Genomic DNA, 18,938 nt, shown 5'->3' with positions numbered 1-18,938 from the left:
CAATACGAGGTTGAATCGGTCAGGTTGATACACTCTGGAGTCTAAAGGAATTAGGAGGTGGTGATCTCACTGAGGCAGACAAGATGCCAAAGGGGACTGGCCAGGATCAACACAGAGGGTGCACCTTCCCCCCACGTCTAGCCAAGTGGGGAACATTGTGTGCACATTGTGGTGAACTGGTCACAATCTCAGGACAAATGGGTGGCCATTTTGGGCTGAGATGAGGAGAAACTTCTTCACTCAGAGGGAACTCTCTCTCCCAAAGTGTTTGAATGTTCCATGGCTTTAAGAGTGGAATCGACAGATTTTTATCCCACGTGGGGCCTTGAGATATATGGGAAATAGTCTGGAAAGTGGAGTGCAGGTTGATGATCAGGTTATACATTGCAGCAAGCACTATGGGCCATGTGACCCATTTCTGTTCTCATTTCTTTCTTCCTTTGATTCCTACAGCGTTGCAAATTGAGCCCGAGTTGACTGCTCTTTCAGGTAGCGTTTACCAGACCACAACAACACATTACATTAAGAACAAATTCTCATCTCACCAGAGCTCTTTCACCAAATCTCTACTATCTGCGCTCCTCTGCTGGCTGACCGACCGACCTCCCTGCCAGTGGAAATAGTTTCTCCTGACTATCGCGACTGAAACCTTGAAGACCTGGAGCTTCTCTGCTGCAGGGATGAAGTCCCTCATTAACCGGAGAATAGTTCTGGCAAATTCCTGCCCTAGACTCCGGCAACCTTCCTAAAGTTTGGGTGCCACTAACTGAATGTAACACTTCAGCTGGGGCCTAACCAGAGAATTACAAAAGGTTTGGTGCAACTTCATTGCTTTTGTACTCAATTCCATTCTGAATAAAGATGACAGCTTCTATCCGCTTCTTTTTATCAATTTATCTTGCATCCCTTCAAACGTGTGCAAGCAAGAACAACCAAGCCTGTTCTGCACCACCCTTGAAAAGCACAAGTTCATATAGAAAGAAATTTGATCTTCACTAATAACCCCAGTGACCAGTCATCTCATGTCACTGCCTGGCCCTCGAGGAAGGCGTTCAGAATCTTATTTAGGAGTTAAGGGAGTAGGGGTTGATAACTTTCTCTGACACTTGGGGCAACATAGCTAGATCTTCATCCCATTTCCACCAAACACCCATTCCTTAGTAGGCCTTGTTGACTGGAAGTAGGAGCTCCAATTGATTATTCATAAGGGGTTTTCCTAGCCTGTATGTTACAGAGTCACACCATGATGGCATGCAAGCCAGTCTACCACATGGTATATAATGTGGTCTGTGAAAATACAATGATGTGAGCAGTGGTGTGAATTGGAATGGTCCAGTTCCAAAATGGTGGTGCCGGCAAGGTAGGCAGTCTTCAGGTTCCTGGGTCCTTCTGCTCCAGACCAGCTGCTTCCTCCCTTCTTTGTCTTTTTTTCCCCCCTTTCATCTTCTTCCTGTTGGCAGCAGAAGAGGTGCCTATTGCAGAGGTGGGCAGCCAGAGAGCTAGTCTTGGCCAGCGGAGCAGGGACTTCTGCTCATCAGTGAGGTGACAGCAGCACATCTTGGTTGTGGTAGACCCAGAGCTGGGGACTCCTGGTTACTGGCTGCAGGAACTCCCAGTTACAGGGCGAGTATGAGTCCAGTGCAGGACCTAGCATCGGTGGCCTGTCAGCGAGGTGGGCCCACTGATGAAGAGATAGTGCAGAAAGAATGACTCTGACATAGGTGGGTCCAACATGGCAGGGGCTCAGGGTGGGACGAAGATGGACTTTCAGCGTTTTAAAACTTCTTTGTTCTTAAGCTACCCAAGGTGGTGCCGGATTGTGGCAACAGTTGAGCTTTTCACTGTATTTTACAGTGCTGTTCATTGTAGAGTACAAGTGACAATAAATCATTATTGAAGTGACTACAAACCTGAGAGGACAGAGACATACTATTTCTTAAAGCATAATCAGCAGCATCTCTATCCCTCTGAGGCAAAGGCTTACCCATCTCCATTTTAATTTGCATCAACGTGGCCAACTCAGATTGGTAGGTGGAGGCACATTCTGGAACGACACTGCATAAAGCCACACTTGGGGAACGCAGAACCCGCAGTGTTTGGGATGCAACACCCTCCTTGATTGCCTGATTGATGGCTGCTATCCCCAGAGACACTGAAAACAAAGCAAAGAGAAACCAACACTTGTGAAGTTAGAAGGCACTTGAAACTACAATTAAATTAATAGGTGTCTCTCTTTCTCTCTCTCTCGAGCTACTGTCTTCCTCTTTCTCTCTCCCCATCCTACCTAGCCCGTCCTCTCACTCTCCACCCATGGAGTAGTTCAGCACCACGCTGGGAGATACAACGATCCCTCCATGCCACAACGTACAACTGCATATTCACGGGGAATATCATAATGAAACAAGACTGGCGTTTGCATTCTGTCTTTTTAAACGTGTATGTTGCAAAGTATTTCCAAAGCCAATGATAATGGAGGTGCATTCACTGTTGTAACACAGGAAACCAAAAACCTTCCACCTGCAATGTGATAACCACCAGCTAATCTGTATCAGCTATTGTGGACAAGTATTGGACCAGATCATTCAACAGATGCGCCTCTTCCAGAGGGCCTAAAGAATTCGGAGATGTGTTTTTGGAAGGGCAGACAGGGCCCTGATTTAGCATCTCACCTGAAAGGCAGCACCTCCAACAGTGTGGAGGCCTGGACAGAGTTATACAGCATGGAAACAGACCCTCTGGTCCAGTCAGGAGTTAAACACGCAACTCTCTTAGATGCAGAGGTTGCTGAGACATGACTGTTGGAACACACCGACAGGACACAACAAGCCCCCAACCCCACCTGGCACGTAACGAAATGACTCACTTTTCCTTGCCGCCTGCCCATCCAGGTTGGCCTTGTGAATCCCATCCTGGACTTCCTCGATCCAGAGCACCGCTGCCTCGTCCCGATTGTCCTGAGGATTCGAAAAGGATTTGTTTTTTTCCTCTTTGAAAAAGGAGTCGTTAAAACCTCCACAGGCAACCGATCCTCGAGGAGACGGAAAAGGGGATTTATAATGGGGCTGCCTCGTACCTTGGCCTTTTGCCGCTTTGCCACGGCCAGCACATCATGGTAGCGCTTGGCAGCCGGGAAGTCCAAGTCGGCTAGTCCGGCAGATGGCATTAGGAGCGCCGCTATGGTCCTCTCGGGATCGTCCCGGTCCAGTGCTTCATTTATCAAACCAATCGCAATGATTTCTGCAGAAACCACAGATGGAATTCACGCAGCCTAAGAACAGGCAATTGTGGATATGGTTACATGCTGAGAAGCAAACTTAATGAGGGAGCTCAAGGTGAAAAACAACCCCTTGGGGCAGTGGCCATAATAAGGGAGAATTCACCCTGCAGGTTTGGGAGGGAGTAGCTGGAATCAGATGCAACAAAATGACAACTGAGTAAAGAGAACAACAAAGACATGAGGGAGGAGCTGACCAGAGTTAATTGGAAGGGGGGCCGAGCAGGGAAGACAGTGGAGAAGCAATGGCAGGAGTTTCTGGGGGTGTAATTCAGGAGGCACAATTCATCCCAGGGACGAAAAAAAAACATACTAAGGAGACCACGAGGCAACTGAAAGTCAAGGACAGCATAAAAGCAAAAGAAAAAGCATACAATGAGGAAGATTATTGGGAAGCCTTTAAAAACCAGCAGATAACTTAAAAAAAAGCAATGAAGGTTGAGAAATTGATAAGTAAGGTTAATCTAGCTAGTAATATAAAAGAGTTTTTTTTTAAAAGTTAGATAAAAGGTAGAGAGGTAAGAGTGGTCCACTGGAAAATGAGAAGCAGTAATAGGGAGCAAAGAAGTGGCAAAGGATATGATCAGATATTTTGCACTAGAATTCAGGGTGGAAGACACCAGCAGCACACCACAACTTCAAGAGAGTCAGGGGCAAAGGTGAGTGTAGTGGCCATCACTAAGCAGAAGATGCTAGAGAAGCTGAAAGGTCCAAAGGTGGATAATCACCCAGAATAGGGTAGAAAAGGAGGTTGTGGAGGCATTGGTGGTGATCTTTCAGGAATCACTGGAATCAGGGGATGGTCCCAGAGGACTGGGAAATGGCTTAATTCATAAGAAGGGAGGGAAGCAGAAGTTGGAATCGGTTAGCCTGAACTCAGGCTTTGGGAAGAGTTTAGAGCTCATTACTGAGGTTGATATTGCAGAGTACTTGCAGCGTACTGTAAAATAGAGCAGAGCCAGCACAGCTTCATCAGGAGAGGTCATGCCTGACAAATCTGTTACTCATTATTTCCTCCAAAGAATTCTAAGTTAGACAAAGGAGAGTCAGTGGACATAATTTATTTGGATTTCCAGAAGGCTTTTGACAAGGTGCCGCACAAGAGGTTGCTCAATAGGATAAGAGGCCATGCATCAGGGGCAAGGTACTGGTGTGGAGACAGGATTGGTTGACTGGCAGAAGGCAGAGAGTAGGGATAAAACAGGTCTTCTTCAGGATGGCAGCTGGTGACTAGTGGAATCAGTGTTGGGTTCACAACTGTTCAGGTTATACATTAACAATCTGTATGAAGGAACTGAGGGCATTGTTGCTAAGTTTGTAGGTGAGGAGGAGGGAGCAGGTAATCTTGAGGAGGCTGCAGAAGGACTTGGAGAGACAGAGAGTGAGTAAAGAAGTGGCAGATAGAATACAATATGGTAAAATCTGATTTATACATTTTGTTAGGAAGAATAAAGGTGAACTGTTTTCTAAACAGAGAAACATTTTGGAAATTGAAGCACAAATAAACTTGGGAGAGCTAGTTCAGGATTCTCAAGGTTAATGTGAACGTTCAGTTGGCAGTTAGGAAGGCAAATGCAAAGTTAGCACTGATTTAAAGAGGGCTAGAAAACAAGAGTGGCGATATACTGCTGAGGTTGAAGAAGGTGCTGATCAGACTACACTTGAAATTTTGCAAGCAGTTTTGGGCCTTGTACCCAAGGAAGGGTGTGCTGGAATCGGAGGAAGTCCAGAGGCGGTTTTCAAGAATAATGCTGGGGTTGAAGGGCTTGTCATAAGAGGTTGAGGATTCTCGGTCTGTATTCAACAGAGATTAGGAGGAGGAGAGGGGATCTGACTGAAACTTGTACTGAAAGGCCTGGAGAGAGTGGATGTGGAGAAGATGTTTCCAGAGTGGGAAAGACCCAAGGGCATGGCCTCAGTAAAGGGACTGAGATGAGGAGGAATTTCTTTGGCCAGAGACTGATGAATCTGTGAAACTCAATGCTGCAAAAGGCTGTGGAGGCCAAATCAATGAATGTATTGAAGATAGAGTCTTGATTAGCAAGGGGATCAAGGGTTACAAGGAGAAGGCAGGAGAATGGGATTGAGAAATATATCAGCCATGATTGAATGGTGGAGCAGATACAATTGGCCAAATGACCTAATTTTGCTCCTACGTCTTATGAGAGGGCTTTCAAACGATCATATTTCAGTTTTGAAGAGGACTCACCCTAGACTTGAAACATTAATGGCTTCTCTCTCCACAGATGTTTCCAGACCTGCTGAGTTTCTCCACTGTTCTGTGCTTTTGTTGCAGATTGCCAGAATCTGCAATGTTTTGTCTTTCAAAGAAAACAGGGCTAACATGCTCTTGATCGCAGGAATATCAAAATCGTCCATAGAAGACATTCGCAAATAAATGGGTTGAGGCAGGGTTTCCCAGACTGGAGCTTGCTGACCGAATAAGGTCACCAGCGGACCACGTGCGGTCACAAGCTCTGGGGCAGCCACGTGAGGAGTGGACAAAGTCAGCTCGCATTTGGGAACACCCCCTGCAAGGTCCTCTCGGAGATGCACACAATCCAGACTCAGAAATATAGATTAGACATTCCTGCAGCATCACTGGGTCAAAATTCTGCACTCCCTCCTTTTACTGCACTCTGGGTGTTCCTGTGTCAAGATTCAACGCAGCAGCTGAAAGAGGCTGAACAGGCTGGGGCTGTTTTCCCTGGACCGTTGGGGGCGGAGGGGTGACCTGACAGAGGTTTACAAAATCATGAGGGGCATGGATCAGGTGAATAGACAAAGCCTTTTCCCTGGGGTGGGGGGAGTCCAGAACTAGAGGGGCATAGGTTTAGGGTGAGAGGGGAAAGATATAAAAGGGACCTAAGGGGCAACTTTTTCTATGCAGACGGTGGTGTGGACGGAATGAGCTGCCAGAGGAAGTGCTGGAGGCTGGTATAATTGCAACATTTAAAAGGTATTTGGATGGGTATATGAATAGGAAGGGTTTGGGGGGATTTGGGCCGGGTGCTGGCAGGTGGGACTAGATTGGGTTGGGATATCTGGTCGGCATGGACGGGTTGGAACATAGGGTGTTTCCGTGCTGTACATCTCTATGACTGTATGACCACCCATTCAAGGGCTTGTAGGGATGGACACCCAGCCACTCCGACATCAATGTGAACAAACATAACAGAAAGGAGCACTATTTCAAGAGGACGCTAGGCAACCTCATGAGGAGTAGAGGTTATGCTGACAGGGAGGTCATGTTAGTGTTCAGATCGTTCTTCCCAAGAGGGCAGTGGAGACTGAGAGACACAATGTATTCATTGTGGAGTTATTTTTGTCCAACAAAGGAGTAAAGATAGATTATTGGGCGGCTGGTGGCTGTGGACAGGAAAGGGAAAACAAGGTCAAAAAATAAAAACAGATCAGCCACAATCTTACTAAATGGCAGAACCCGCTCAATGGCTGAATGGTCTATTCGTGCTCCTAATTCACATGACCTTACAAAGCAAAGGGTAGAGGCTCAGCTGGAGCAAAGAATGAATATAGATCCCTTGGAGTGCATAACCTATTTCTGTGCCGTTGCATTACATATATTGAAGTAAACCTTCAGAAGGGTCCAGGGAAGCACTCAAGGTTAATTCTCCCCTCCGATTCTCCAAGTGCATTTATCAGAAACCAAACTGTGTCCCACACTGGCAGGGCACAGAACTCGGAAGTCCGTACTCACTGTCGTGCTCCTTTTCCACAGCTAAGTTCACATCATGTACACACATTTGCAGGTTGTTCCAGGACAGCATCGCCACCCCATTTCTCTGGGCCTGTTGCTTGAGCAGAGTCAGTTCAGCAAAGTACCTGTCAACGAGACACCACTGAAACATCACAAATCCAAAATGAGCCCACATCCAGGGAACCTACTCGGGACAAGGACACCCTGCACAAAGGTCCACCATGCTTGTTCCCTCTCACCTCCCCGAACAGTCACAATATACAGAATGGGAGGGCATCTGGAAAAATTAACAAACAGTGAAATGCACAACTAATCTTGGAGGAACTGTTGGGCGAAGTTCCCAGCACAGAATCAGATAAGTTCATTGTTGTTTTAGGTATGGCCAAGAGAAAGGCTGCAGTAATGACTATTGTGGATTCTTTCCTGATTATATGTTTTTGAGATAAGTCTCGTGACTAAACTTAAAATATAAGCCTTGGCTATTAATTTAACCTGGGGCAGTGTTTGTAGAGGAATAAGATGGTGTTATTTTCTGGTCTGTAAATTGTGAAGGAGCAAAAAATGGCCTTTGCAGTGATGTGTACTTCTTGTCAGATGTGGGAGTTTAAAGAGTTTAAGGGTTACTGCGGATTTTATCTGCCATAAATGCTATTGGATGCAAATCTTATCAGATTGAGTGGATCGGTTGGAGAAGCGATGAGGAATTTGCAACAGCAACAGTATGTGATGGATGGCAGTTATAGGAAGGGGGGAAAGTCTCAGATACAGTCACATAGATGGGTTAACTCCAGGAAGGGTAAGAGAGGTAGGCACCTAAGGCAGGAGTCTTTTGGGGATGTACCCATTTCAAACAGATATGCTGTTTTGGAAAATGTAGGGGGTGATGGATTCTCAGGGGAACGTAGAACAAACAGCCAAGTTTCTGGTATTGAGACTGGTTCTAATGCAACAGGGGATACGTCGGCTTCCAAGAGATCAATTGTGTTAGGGGATTCTGTAGTCAGAAGTACAGACAGACGTTTCTGTGGCCAGCAGAGAAAAAGCAGAATGGTGTGTTGTTTCCCTGGTGCCAGGATCAAGGATGTCTCAGAGAGGGTGCAGAATGTTCTCAAGGGGGAGAGGGGCCAGCAGGAGGTCATTGTCCACATTGGAACCAACGACATTGGAAGGGAAAAGGTTGAGACTCTGAAGGGAGATTAGAGAGTCAGGCAGAAATTTAAAAAGGAGGTCCTCAAGGGTAGTAATATCTGGATTACTCCCAGTGATACGAGCTAGTGAGGGCAAGAATACGAGGATAGAGCGGATGCATGCATGGCTGAGGAGCTGGTGTGTGGGAGAAGGAGTCACATTTTTGGATCATCGGAATCTCTTTTGGGATAGAAGTGACCTGTACAAGAAGGACACATTGCACCTAAATTGGAAGGGAACTAATATACTGGCAGGGAAATTTGCTACTGCTTGGGAGGGTTTAAACTCGTAAGGTGAAGGGGGTGGGAACCAGGGAGATAGTGAGGAAAGAGATCGATCTGAGATGGGTACAGCTGAGAACAGAAGTGAGTCAAACAGTCAGGGCAGGCAGGGACAAGGTAGGACTAATAAATTAAACTGCATTTATTTCAATGCAAGGGGAGTAACAGGGAAGGCAGATGAACTCAGGGCATGGTTAGGAACATGGGACTGGGATATCATAGCAATTACAGAAACATGGCTCAGGGATGGGCAGGACTGGCAGCTTAATGTTCCAGGATACAAATGATACAGGAAGGATAGAAAGGGAGGCAAGACAGGAGGGGGAGTGGCATTTTTGATAAGGGATAGCATTACAGCCGTGCCGAGGGAGGATATTCCCAGAAATACACCCAGGGAAGTTATTTGAGTGGAACTGAGAAATAAGAAAGGGATGATCACCTTATTGGCATTGTATTATCGACACCGCCAGAGAAACAAACTTGTAAGGAGATCTCAGCTATCTGTAAGAATAATAGGGTAGTTATGGCAGGGGATTTTAACTTTCCAAACATAGACTGGGACTGCCACAGTGTTAAAGGTTTAGATGGAGAGGAATTTCTTAAGTGCATACAAGACAATTTTCTGATTCAGTATGTGGAAGTACCGACTAGAGAAGGTGCAAAACTTGACCTACTCTTGGGAAATAAGGCAGGGCAGGTGACTGAGGTGTCAGTGGGGAAGCACTTTGGGGCCAGCGACCATAATTCTATTCGTTTTAAAATAGTGATGGAAAACGATAGACTAGATCTAAAAGTTGAAGTTCTAAATTGGAGTTCGGCCAATTTTGACAGTATTAGGCAAGAACTTTTGAAAGCTGATTGGAGGCAGATGTTCGCAGGTAAAGGGACAGCTGGAAAATGGGAAGCCTTCAGAAATGAGATAAGAATCCAGAGAAAGTATATTCCTGTCAGGGAGAAAGGAAAGGCTGGTAGGTATAGGGAATGCTGGATGACTAAAGAAATTGAGGGTTTGGTTTCGAAAAAAAAGGAAGCATATGTCAGGTATAGACAGGATAGATCGAGTGAATCCTTAGAAGAGTATAAAGGAAATAGGAGTATACTTAAGAGGGAAATCAGGAGGGTAAAAAGGGGACATGAGATAGCTTTGGCAAATAGAATTAAGGAGAATCAAAGGGTTTTTACAAATACATTAAGGACAAAAGGGTAACTAGGGAGAGAATAGGGCCCCTCAAAGATCAGAAAGGTGGACTGTGTGTGGAAATGGGGGAGATACTAAATGAATATTTTGCATCAGTATTTACTGTGGAAAAGGATATGGAAGATATAGACTGTAGGGAAATAGATGGTGACATCTTGCAAAATGTCCAGATTATAGAGAAGGAAGTGCTGGATGTCTTGAAATGTTTAAAAGTAGATAAATCCCCAGGACTTGATCAAGTGTACTTGAGAACTCTGTGGGAAGCCAGAGAAGTGATTGCTGGGCCTCTTGCTGAGATATTTGTACCATTGACAGTCACAGGTGAGGTGCTGGAAGACTGGAGGTTGGCTAACGTGGTGCCACTGTTTCAGGGCAGTAAAAACAAGCCATGGAACTATAGACCAGTGAGCCTGACCTCGGTAGTGGGCAAGTTATTGGAGGAAATCCTGAGAGACAGGATGTACATGTCCTTGAAAAGGCAAGGATTGAATCAGGATAGTCAACATGGCTTTGTGCATTATGTCTCACAAACTTGATTGAATTTTTTGAAGTAGTAACAAAGAGGATTGATGAGGGCAGAGCGGTAGATGTGACCTATATGGACTTCAGTAAGGCGTTCGACAAGGTTCCCCATGGGAGACTGATTAGCAAGGTAAGATCTCATGGAATACAGGGAGAACTCGCCATTTGGATACAGAACTGGCTCAAAGGTAGAAGACAGAGGGTGGTGGTGGAGGGTTGTTTTTCAGACTGGAGGCCTGTGACCAGTGGAGTACCACAAGGATCGGTGCTGGGTCCTCTACCTTTTTGTCATTTACATAAATGATTTGGATGCGAGCACAAGAGGCACAGTTAGTAAGTTTGCAGATGACACCAAAATTGGAGGTGTAGTGGACAGCGAAGAGGGTTACCGCAGATTACAACAGGATCTGGACCAGATGGGCCAATGGGCTGAGAAGTGGCAGATGGAGTTTAATTCAGATAAATGCGAGGTGATGTATTTTGGGGAAGTAAATCTTAACAGGACTTATACACTTAATGGTAAGGTCCTAGGGAACGTTGCTGAACAAAGAGACCTTTGGAGTGCAGGTTCATAGCTCCTTGATAGTGGAGTCGCAGGTAGATAGAATAGTGAAGGTGGTGTTTGGTATGCTTTCCTTTATTGGTCAGAGTATTGAGTACAGGAGTTGGGAGGTCAGGTTGTAGCTGTACAGGACGTTGGTTAGGCCACTGTTGGAATATTACATGCAATTCTGGTCTCCTTCCTATTCGAAAGATGTTATGAAACTTGAAAGGGTCCAGAAAAGATTTACAAGGATGTTGCCAAGATTGGAGGATCTAAGCTACAGGGAGAGGCTGAACAGGCTGGGACTGTTTTCCCTGGAGCGTCAGAGGCTGAGGGGGTGAACTTATAGAGGTTTACAAAATTATATGGAGCATGGATGGGATAAATGGGCAAAGTCTTTTCAGTGGGGTCAGGGAGTCCAGAACTAGAGGGCATAGGTTTAGGGTGAGAGGGGAAAGATATAAAAGAGACCTAAGGGGCAACGTTTTCATGCAGAGTGGTATGTGTATGGAATGAGTTGCCAGAGGATGTGTTGGAGGCTGGTACAATTGCAACATTTAAGAGGCATTTGGATGGGTATATGAATAGGAAGGCTTTGGAGGGATGTGGGCCAGGTGCTGGCAGGTGGGACTAGGTTGGGTTGGGATATCTGGTCGGCATGGACCGGTTGGGCCGAAACATCTCTATGACTCTAACTTGCTGGCCACCTACCCTTCCCCATTGTCCATTACCAAATGACGAGATGACAGCATGCAATGATACACCTCAGCATCTCTGGGGAGGCTCTACACTTGAAGCCAAATTCCTACTCTTCACAGCACACTGACCTCTGTCAGAAAGTCAGTGAGACTGCATTCAAATGACATGACAACGACAGTCACACACCTTGGCGACTAACTATCAGAGATTGGCATGTACCCCATTAAGAAAACAAGCCAAAGATTGATGTGCAATATTGCTCATTGCAATCAAACAGCAGCACAGGTCATTCAGCTCATCTGCTATCCCAATGTTTCTGTTCCATTTGAGTCTCCTCCAATCATTCATTTCACTCTACCATCACCCTATTCGTTCTCCTGTGCATGTCTATCTAACTTCCCCCATCCCTGTTGTGTACCTCGACAACTGGAAGCCAGTTTCAGTCTCCCCGCTCACTCAGTAAACATGTTCTTCCTGAATTCCCGATTGAATTACTTAGTGGTGATCATATGTAAGATAGCCCCGTAGATTTTGTGGTCCTCACACAAATGGAAACATCTAAGCTATGCATACCCTCTGTCATCTTTTAAGGTCAGCTATCAAGAATCCTGCAAGCCTTCCCTTGTCCATAGAGGTGATCTGGCTGGTCAGTCTTTGGATGCAATGGTTCCTGGGGTACGTGCCATGCAGCGGGCAGGTGCTTGGCTTACCGCTGGGCACAGCAATCCTGTACGTTGGTCAGGCCAGTGGCCGCACTGCTCAATTGCCTCCAGAATGCATTGAAATCCCCAGCTTCCAAGGCACGGTTGATCAGTGCCACAGCCGAGAGCATCTCCACAGCAATATACAGCTCCTCTTGGGTCAGCTCAGTCTGAACAAAGGAAACAAGGAATATTAGTCACAAAAGCCGGCCCTCAAGGGGGGGCCACTCGGCCCATTGTGCCTGTACCAGCCTTTTCAACGAGCAACCCAATTTACCTCACTTCTTCTGTCTCTCCAAAAGGCTCGAAAATATCTTTTCCTTTTGAAAGTTACTATTCAATCTATTTCAATCAACCTTTCAGGCAGCATGGTCTAGATCACCATAATTCACAGAGTACATATGGAGAGTCTGATTGCCTACAGTCATAACTCCTTCACAAAATCTCCCTCCCTTAACCTTCTCTGTTCGGAGGACAATCCCAGCTTCTCCCCATACAATCTGAGGTCTCTTATCACTGGTCTTCAGGTAAGTCTCCCTCCTCATCCTCTGAGGGCTTCAATACCCTCTCTTATCCAGAATGGACACTATCCTCAGGCTAAGGCTGAACCAGCAACTTGCAAAGGTTTAGTACTGAACGTCTTGTTTTTGTTCTCCTGAGAAAGAGAGTGCTGGAAGGAGTGAAACATTGAAAATAAAACTTTAAGAATGGGAAGCAGGCACCGGGTGCTCACTGATGTCTCTTAAACCCGTTTTGGTGACAACTGGGAGGCAGTGACTTTGAGACTGATCACTCACCTGTGGCTTCTGCTGCTGCAAGGCAGCCAGCTCCTTCTGGTAAAGCCCAGCCGCAAAGAGGTAGACATCTGGGAGTTTGGCGCTCGAGTTCATCAGTTCCTTCAGCGTCTCGTCAGGGACTCCCCTACGCACAGCCACGTTGATCCGTGACACAGCCTGCATCACTGCGCACAGACAGGTTATACAGTTCGACCATAAATCAGGGTGGCGGAGAACAAGCTGTAAATAGGTCTCAGCCACGTATAAAGTCAGGGACAAAAATGCTAAACAAACAGGAGAGGGATTTCTATTCTTTGTGGCGACAGCTCCAAATCATTGGGGGCAGGGGGTGGGGGTGCAAGTTTTCAGGAAAAAACGGGTTTACCCGAGAGGGAGCCATCCTTAGAATAAACACTCAGGTGGCAAAGAGCAGGAGGAGGAATCCTGAGCCACCATGCAGGGGATGCTGAGCCAGAGTGCAGCACTCCTGCCCTGGCAGCAGTCAAGTTCACACTCATCAACACAGAGCAGGTTTCTTAAAAAGAAAGATTTCCCTGCTCTGTGGCTCAGCTGTTCTCACCCACAAACCATACAAGAATTTCTTCCAAATAGAATCCTCCAGTTCCATACTGGGCAAGAAGATGCTCTTCTTTCTTAGAGAATCCTGAGTTTTTAAGCATGGCACAAAGAACAGCAGATGCCAGCGCACTGCAGTCAAAGTGCACTCAATCTAATGAGATGTTAAGACAGAGGTGCCAACCTGGCCCCTCTGGTATGGTAACAAACCCTACAGCCATTACTGGAAGAGAAGCAGAGCAGTCCTCCTGCTGACCAATCTACTCATCTCTCAATGCCTCCTGAAGACAGATTATCTAATCATCATCCCATTTCTGATCGCAGGAGCCAGCTATGTCCAAATTGGTCGCCGCATTTCCCATGTTCCAACAATAACAACACTCCAAAAGTATCTAATCAGCTGTAGGAGTGCACTGAGGCACCTCAAGAACGGGGAAGGGACCAAATAAATGCAAGTCATGCCCTTCTTTGCCCAGCACTGTAGAATCTGGGTAATTGGCCTGTGCTTAAACAGAGGATTTGCAAAAACTGACCCACAGAAACAATACCGGGCAATTGAAACAGAAATCAATGAAACAGGCTCCCGGGGGAACTGGTGGAAGCAGTTAGTATTGATTCAAATGCAAATTAGATAGATTCCTTTCAGCAAGTAACATTTCGGGATCAAATCTACGAGTCATTTGGGACATGTTGCATAGTGATTAGAACAGTACTTGGGAAAAACAGGAGAGCATTTGATTCCTAGATTGCTCTACCATGAGAGTGAGGCTGGTGCTGTAAGGTTTGCGGGGGGGGGGGGGGGGGGGGAGAGAATGAGAGTGTCGGGGGTGGGGGGTTCATCTTCACTCTGTCAGGGCCTGCTGTAGATGAATCAATACAGTCATTGTCACAGATGTACAGCATGAAAACAGACCCTTCAGTCCAACCCGTCCATGCTGACCAGATATCTCAACCCAATCTAGTCCCACCTGCCAGCACCCTGCCCCCATATCCCTCCAAACCCTTCCTATTCATATACCCATCCAGATGCCTCTTAAATATTGCCATTGTACCAGCCTCCACCCCTTCCTCTGGCAGCTGATTCCATACACATACCTAAGGAGCAACTTTTTCACACAGGGTGGTCTTTTTTATATCTTTCCCCTCCCACCCTAAACCTATGCCCCTCTAGTTCTGAACTCCCCAACCCCAGGAAAAAGACTGTCTATTTACCCTATCCATGCCCCCTCATGATTTTATAAACCTCTATAAGGTCACCCCTCGGCCTCCGACGCTCCAGGGAAAACAGCCCCAGCCTGTTCAGCCTCTCCCTGTAGCTCAAATCCTCCAACCCTGGCAACATCCTTGTAAATCTTTTCTGAACCCTTTCTATTGAAATAAACAATTTGCATTTATACCCGGCTCAGATCATCCCAAAGCACTTCACACTCAACGCTGTTTTTTTTTTATGTGTTGCTTGCTGCAATGTAGGAAAAGAAGTGACCCAATCTGCGCACAGCAAGATCCCACAATTGCAATAAGAAGTCGGACTTTGATGTGTTGGTTAAGGGTTAAATATTCCTCCCAGAGCAACAGGGTGGATCGGCTTCTTGCCTCTTCCGAGACAGCCCTTTGAAATCCAGCTGAGGGGACAGGCAGGGCTTGGTTTAAGGTCTCATCCTAAAGGATGGCACCAACTAGCAGCACCACACTGCTCTGGGAGCACTTCCAGTACCATCCTGGAGCCTCACCCTGTGAGCAAACCTCTGTCGTGTGGGTGAGTCCAAAAACTAGAGGGCGTAGGTGTAAGGTAAGGGGAAAAATATTTAACAGGGACCTAAGGGGGCAACTTCTTCATGAAGAGGGTGGTGAGTATATCGAATGAGCTGCCAGAGAAAGTGGTGGAGGCTGATACAATTACAACATTTTAAAAAGTATCTGAATGGGTGTATGAATAGGAAGAATTTAGAGGGATGTGGGCCAAATGTTGGTAATTTGGTAACTAGATTAATCTAGGAAATCTGGCCAGCATGGTCTAATTGGACCGAAGGGCCTGTTTCAATGCTGTACAGCTCTATGACTCTATGAATAGAGAGTGTGCTCTCAACACAGCCACAGCTAGCATGGAGGACAGCCACCTTATTGCTTCACGCTGCTAGCCGGTTGGTCTCGGTTAAAGCACAAACACCAATGGCTCCTACTCACTGCACAGATGTACGTTGGCGTTTTCGTTGGCTGCGTCGATGGCCGCCTGGAGTTCCTCCTTCTCTAGTGGCTCCATCGTCCCTAACTCCTGAGGACGCAAACAGTAGGGTTAAACCATTAACCTCGGTACAGGAGGGAAGGCTCGTTTGTTTGCAAAGCAAACTGCAAAACGAGAATGAGAGTATGCAGCAAAACTCCAACACTGCTCAATTTGCAACCAGCTAGGATTTTAACAGAGTGGATTCCCAACTGCTCGAGAAGCTGAACTGAATGGAGCTTGGCTCCTTCCAAAAGAGTCAAACGGTACCGAACTTCGGGGACATATCACACTGAAGTTGCGGCTACTGTGCAGAAGGAGGCCATTCAGTCTATTGACTGAAAGGGTTAATTAGTTCTACTCCTGCACTTCCAGACATTGCTCTTTCATGGCATAGCAGCCTCTCAGCCTGATCTCTCAGCAGCCTGTCCTAGCGGTCTCTCGGCCTGGTGTGGCATCAGCATGGGCATCCGGTCTTGAGGGGATTCCTCAAAGTGCTTTCACACCATGGCTAATCACTTAAGACTGTAATGCTTGAACTTTAAGTTTTATTTTCTACTTAAAACGAAGAAGGTCTATACCTTATTTCATGCTGTACTGTAATTACTGCAATGTCTAACTTTTAACCTTGTACTTTCTTTCCACCTTGTTCTTCAGTTTCTGTACCTAGGTATTTGTACCGAAGGTGGCAGCTTGTGTGGTGACACTATACACTTCTCACTTTTGTACTGGAGGACACGTGACAATAAAAATCAAAATAAAACCAAAAATCTTTCCCCTCCAGAAATTTCTACGATTCAGTCTTTGGAAATTTCCCGTCGAATCTGCTTCCACCACCCTTTCAGGCGGTGCAGTCCAGACCATAACAAGACCAAGGAAGACCCTTGAAAAGGATCACATTTAAAATAATTGGTCAAAGGAGTAAACACGACACGTGAAGAAGCTTGTTCACATAGCGAGTGGCTATGGTCTGGAGTACTGTACACTGCCTTGGCATGAGGGAGACATGTTTAATCGAGGATCTCAAGATGGAATTGTATTTATCCAAAAAGGAAGGAGGTTATGGGGCGACAGCAGAATGGCACCTTGAAGAGCTGTTGTCGATACTGGGGGCTGAATGGTTACAATGCAGCATGATGCTATTCTGTGAAAACAGCCTTTCCAACCTGCCCTGCCACATTCAGGGACCGGGCAGGGGACGAGAAACGAGGAGGGAGTGGGTGAGAGACGAGGAGGGAGGGGGTGGGGGTAAACAAGCGGATTGTACGAGAGTGAGACACACAGAGAGACAATAGCCAAAGAACATAAAAGGTAATTAAGATTTCATCTTGACCAAGGGGTAGATTCCAGCAAGAATCTGAATCCTAACAGCAAAATGCACAATGCCAAAATAGACAAAAGGATGTTGATTCTTAAAGTTAGGCTGAAGGAATGCACAGTATCAGGCCTGATAGATCCACAGAGAGTCAGGAAAATTGCTGACTCTCTGGAGATGGCACTCGTTAAATCTCTGATATGCTAAGTGTATGCTAGGGGACTAGAGAGTCCAAATTCATACTTTTTTATTTATAAAGAAAAAAAAACATCTGTTTACAGACGAGTGAACTTATAAATAGATATTGTAGGAAAAAACATTTTATGAAAAGTTGTGACGATAAAATACCCAGATAAAGAGAAAACAATAGGAAGTAAGGTGTGGGGGCATCAAAGGGACAATAACACATTTTATCAAGGTACATAATTATGAATGTTAGAAGAGATGAGGAGAGATGGTTTCTGGTGGCAGGTGGGTCAGTAACCAGAGGGACATCGATCAAAGAGAATCAGCAAAAAAAAGAACCAGAGTGAGAAGGGAATTCATCTTTAGATGCAGCAAGTTGTTATTACCTGGAACCCACTGCCTGAAGGGAAATCAAAAGCAGAATTAGGAGTTTTCAAAAAAAAGGGGGAAATCTGACAAATAGTGGACAGGGGGTTTGTGGGTTGTGGTATACATATACTCTTTCAAGGAGCTTGCAAGAGGTACAATGACCAATGGCCTTCCACTCCATTGTACTATTCTGTAGTCACTCTAAGCAGTCAACCCAACCCTGCACTGCTTTTGTGAATTGCCCCTTCAATCATCATCTTTACTCCTGGCTTGCACGCAGCACTGGAGCTGGACAAACCACCACCTTACACAAAGTGGCTAGGCACAGTATCTCTGTGAGCACTTCGTAATTGCATGAGGTGAATAATATGCCATTCCTTGTTTAAAAAGGTTCCAAATTTGGGGAATATATGTTAACATACCCGTACACAAGTACAAGAAAGCCAAATCATATAGAGTATTGCGTACCAGTGCTTTCTGCTCTCGGTCAATGATGAGCTGTTCCATGTACCACTCGGTGTTCTCCCGGTTAACTTCATGAAGGACTAAAGCCTCACTCTGTAGAGCAGAGTACAGAGCCAGCACATCTCTCTTCTCCAACGCCTCATCAATATACTCCAGAGCAGCGTGCACTGAGAGGCAGAAACACAAGCATCACAGGGAAGAACAGCAGAGAGGAGTCCAATGAAGCAGTAACACATGTTAATACTAAACGACAGTCCTGGAGCTGACAGGCTTAGACTCAAGAGAAAGTGAGGACTGCAGATGCTGGAGATCAGAGCTGAAAAATGTGTTGCTGGAAAAACGCAGCTTTTGGAAAAAAATTCTTGAAGAAGGGCCTATGCCCGAAACGCCGATTCTCCTGCTCCTTGGATGCTGCCTGACCTGCTGTGCTTTTCCAGCAACACATTTTTCAGGCTTAGACTTAATTCACACAAAATCATAAGCATGGTTTTCTCGAAGATAACAGTAATTACCAGCATCCTGGGGTTACCGTTAACAGAAAGCTTAACTGGACTCACCATACGAATACAGTGGCTACTAAAACAGAATAAAAAAGTTAGGAACCCTGCAGCAAATGATTCCCCAAAGCCTGTCCACCATTGGCAAGGCACAAGTTAGGAGTGTGATGGAACACGTCAGACTTGCTTGGATGGGTGCAGATACAACACCAGCCAGGACAAGGCAGCTGCTTAACTGACACAAACATCCACTCACTCCACTACCAATGCTCAGCACCATCTACAAGATGCGCTGCAGTGACTCACCAAGGCTCACCTTACAAACGCATGACCACCTGCAACGAGAAGGACAAGGGCAGTAGGTGTATGGGAACACCAACCCCTGCAGGTTCCTCTCTAAGTCACTTA

At 46.0% G+C, this 18,938-nt stretch overlaps 1 protein-coding gene across 1 annotated transcript in view; it reads right to left on the bottom strand.

Annotated features, from left to right (window-relative positions):
* The window catches only part of iqgap3 (IQ motif containing GTPase activating protein 3), a 93,957-nt gene that overhangs the window by 53,124 nt on the left and 21,895 nt on the right, over positions 1-18,938 (bottom strand). Inside the window, exons 10-17 of the mRNA XM_060820614.1 lie at positions 18,037-18,200; positions 15,662-15,749; positions 12,923-13,086; positions 12,135-12,295; positions 6,993-7,117; positions 3,074-3,237; positions 2,864-2,954; positions 1,985-2,152 (exon numbers count right to left, since the gene is read on the bottom strand). Of these exons, the coding sequence (XP_060676597.1) occupies positions 1,985-2,152; positions 2,864-2,954; positions 3,074-3,237; positions 6,993-7,117; positions 12,135-12,295; positions 12,923-13,086; positions 15,662-15,749; positions 18,037-18,200 (1,125 nt within the window). The remainder of the gene's footprint in view (positions 1-1,984; positions 2,153-2,863; positions 2,955-3,073; positions 3,238-6,992; positions 7,118-12,134; positions 12,296-12,922; positions 13,087-15,661; positions 15,750-18,036; positions 18,201-18,938) is intronic.

This window comes from Hemiscyllium ocellatum, chromosome 50 (assembly GCF_020745735.1).
Source record: "Hemiscyllium ocellatum isolate sHemOce1 chromosome 50, sHemOce1.pat.X.cur, whole genome shotgun sequence".
Classification (NCBI taxonomy): Eukaryota; Metazoa; Chordata; class Chondrichthyes; order Orectolobiformes; family Hemiscylliidae; genus Hemiscyllium; species Hemiscyllium ocellatum.
Note: the sequence above shows the minus strand (reverse complement) of the source record. Positions and strands in the feature narration are given on the sequence as shown.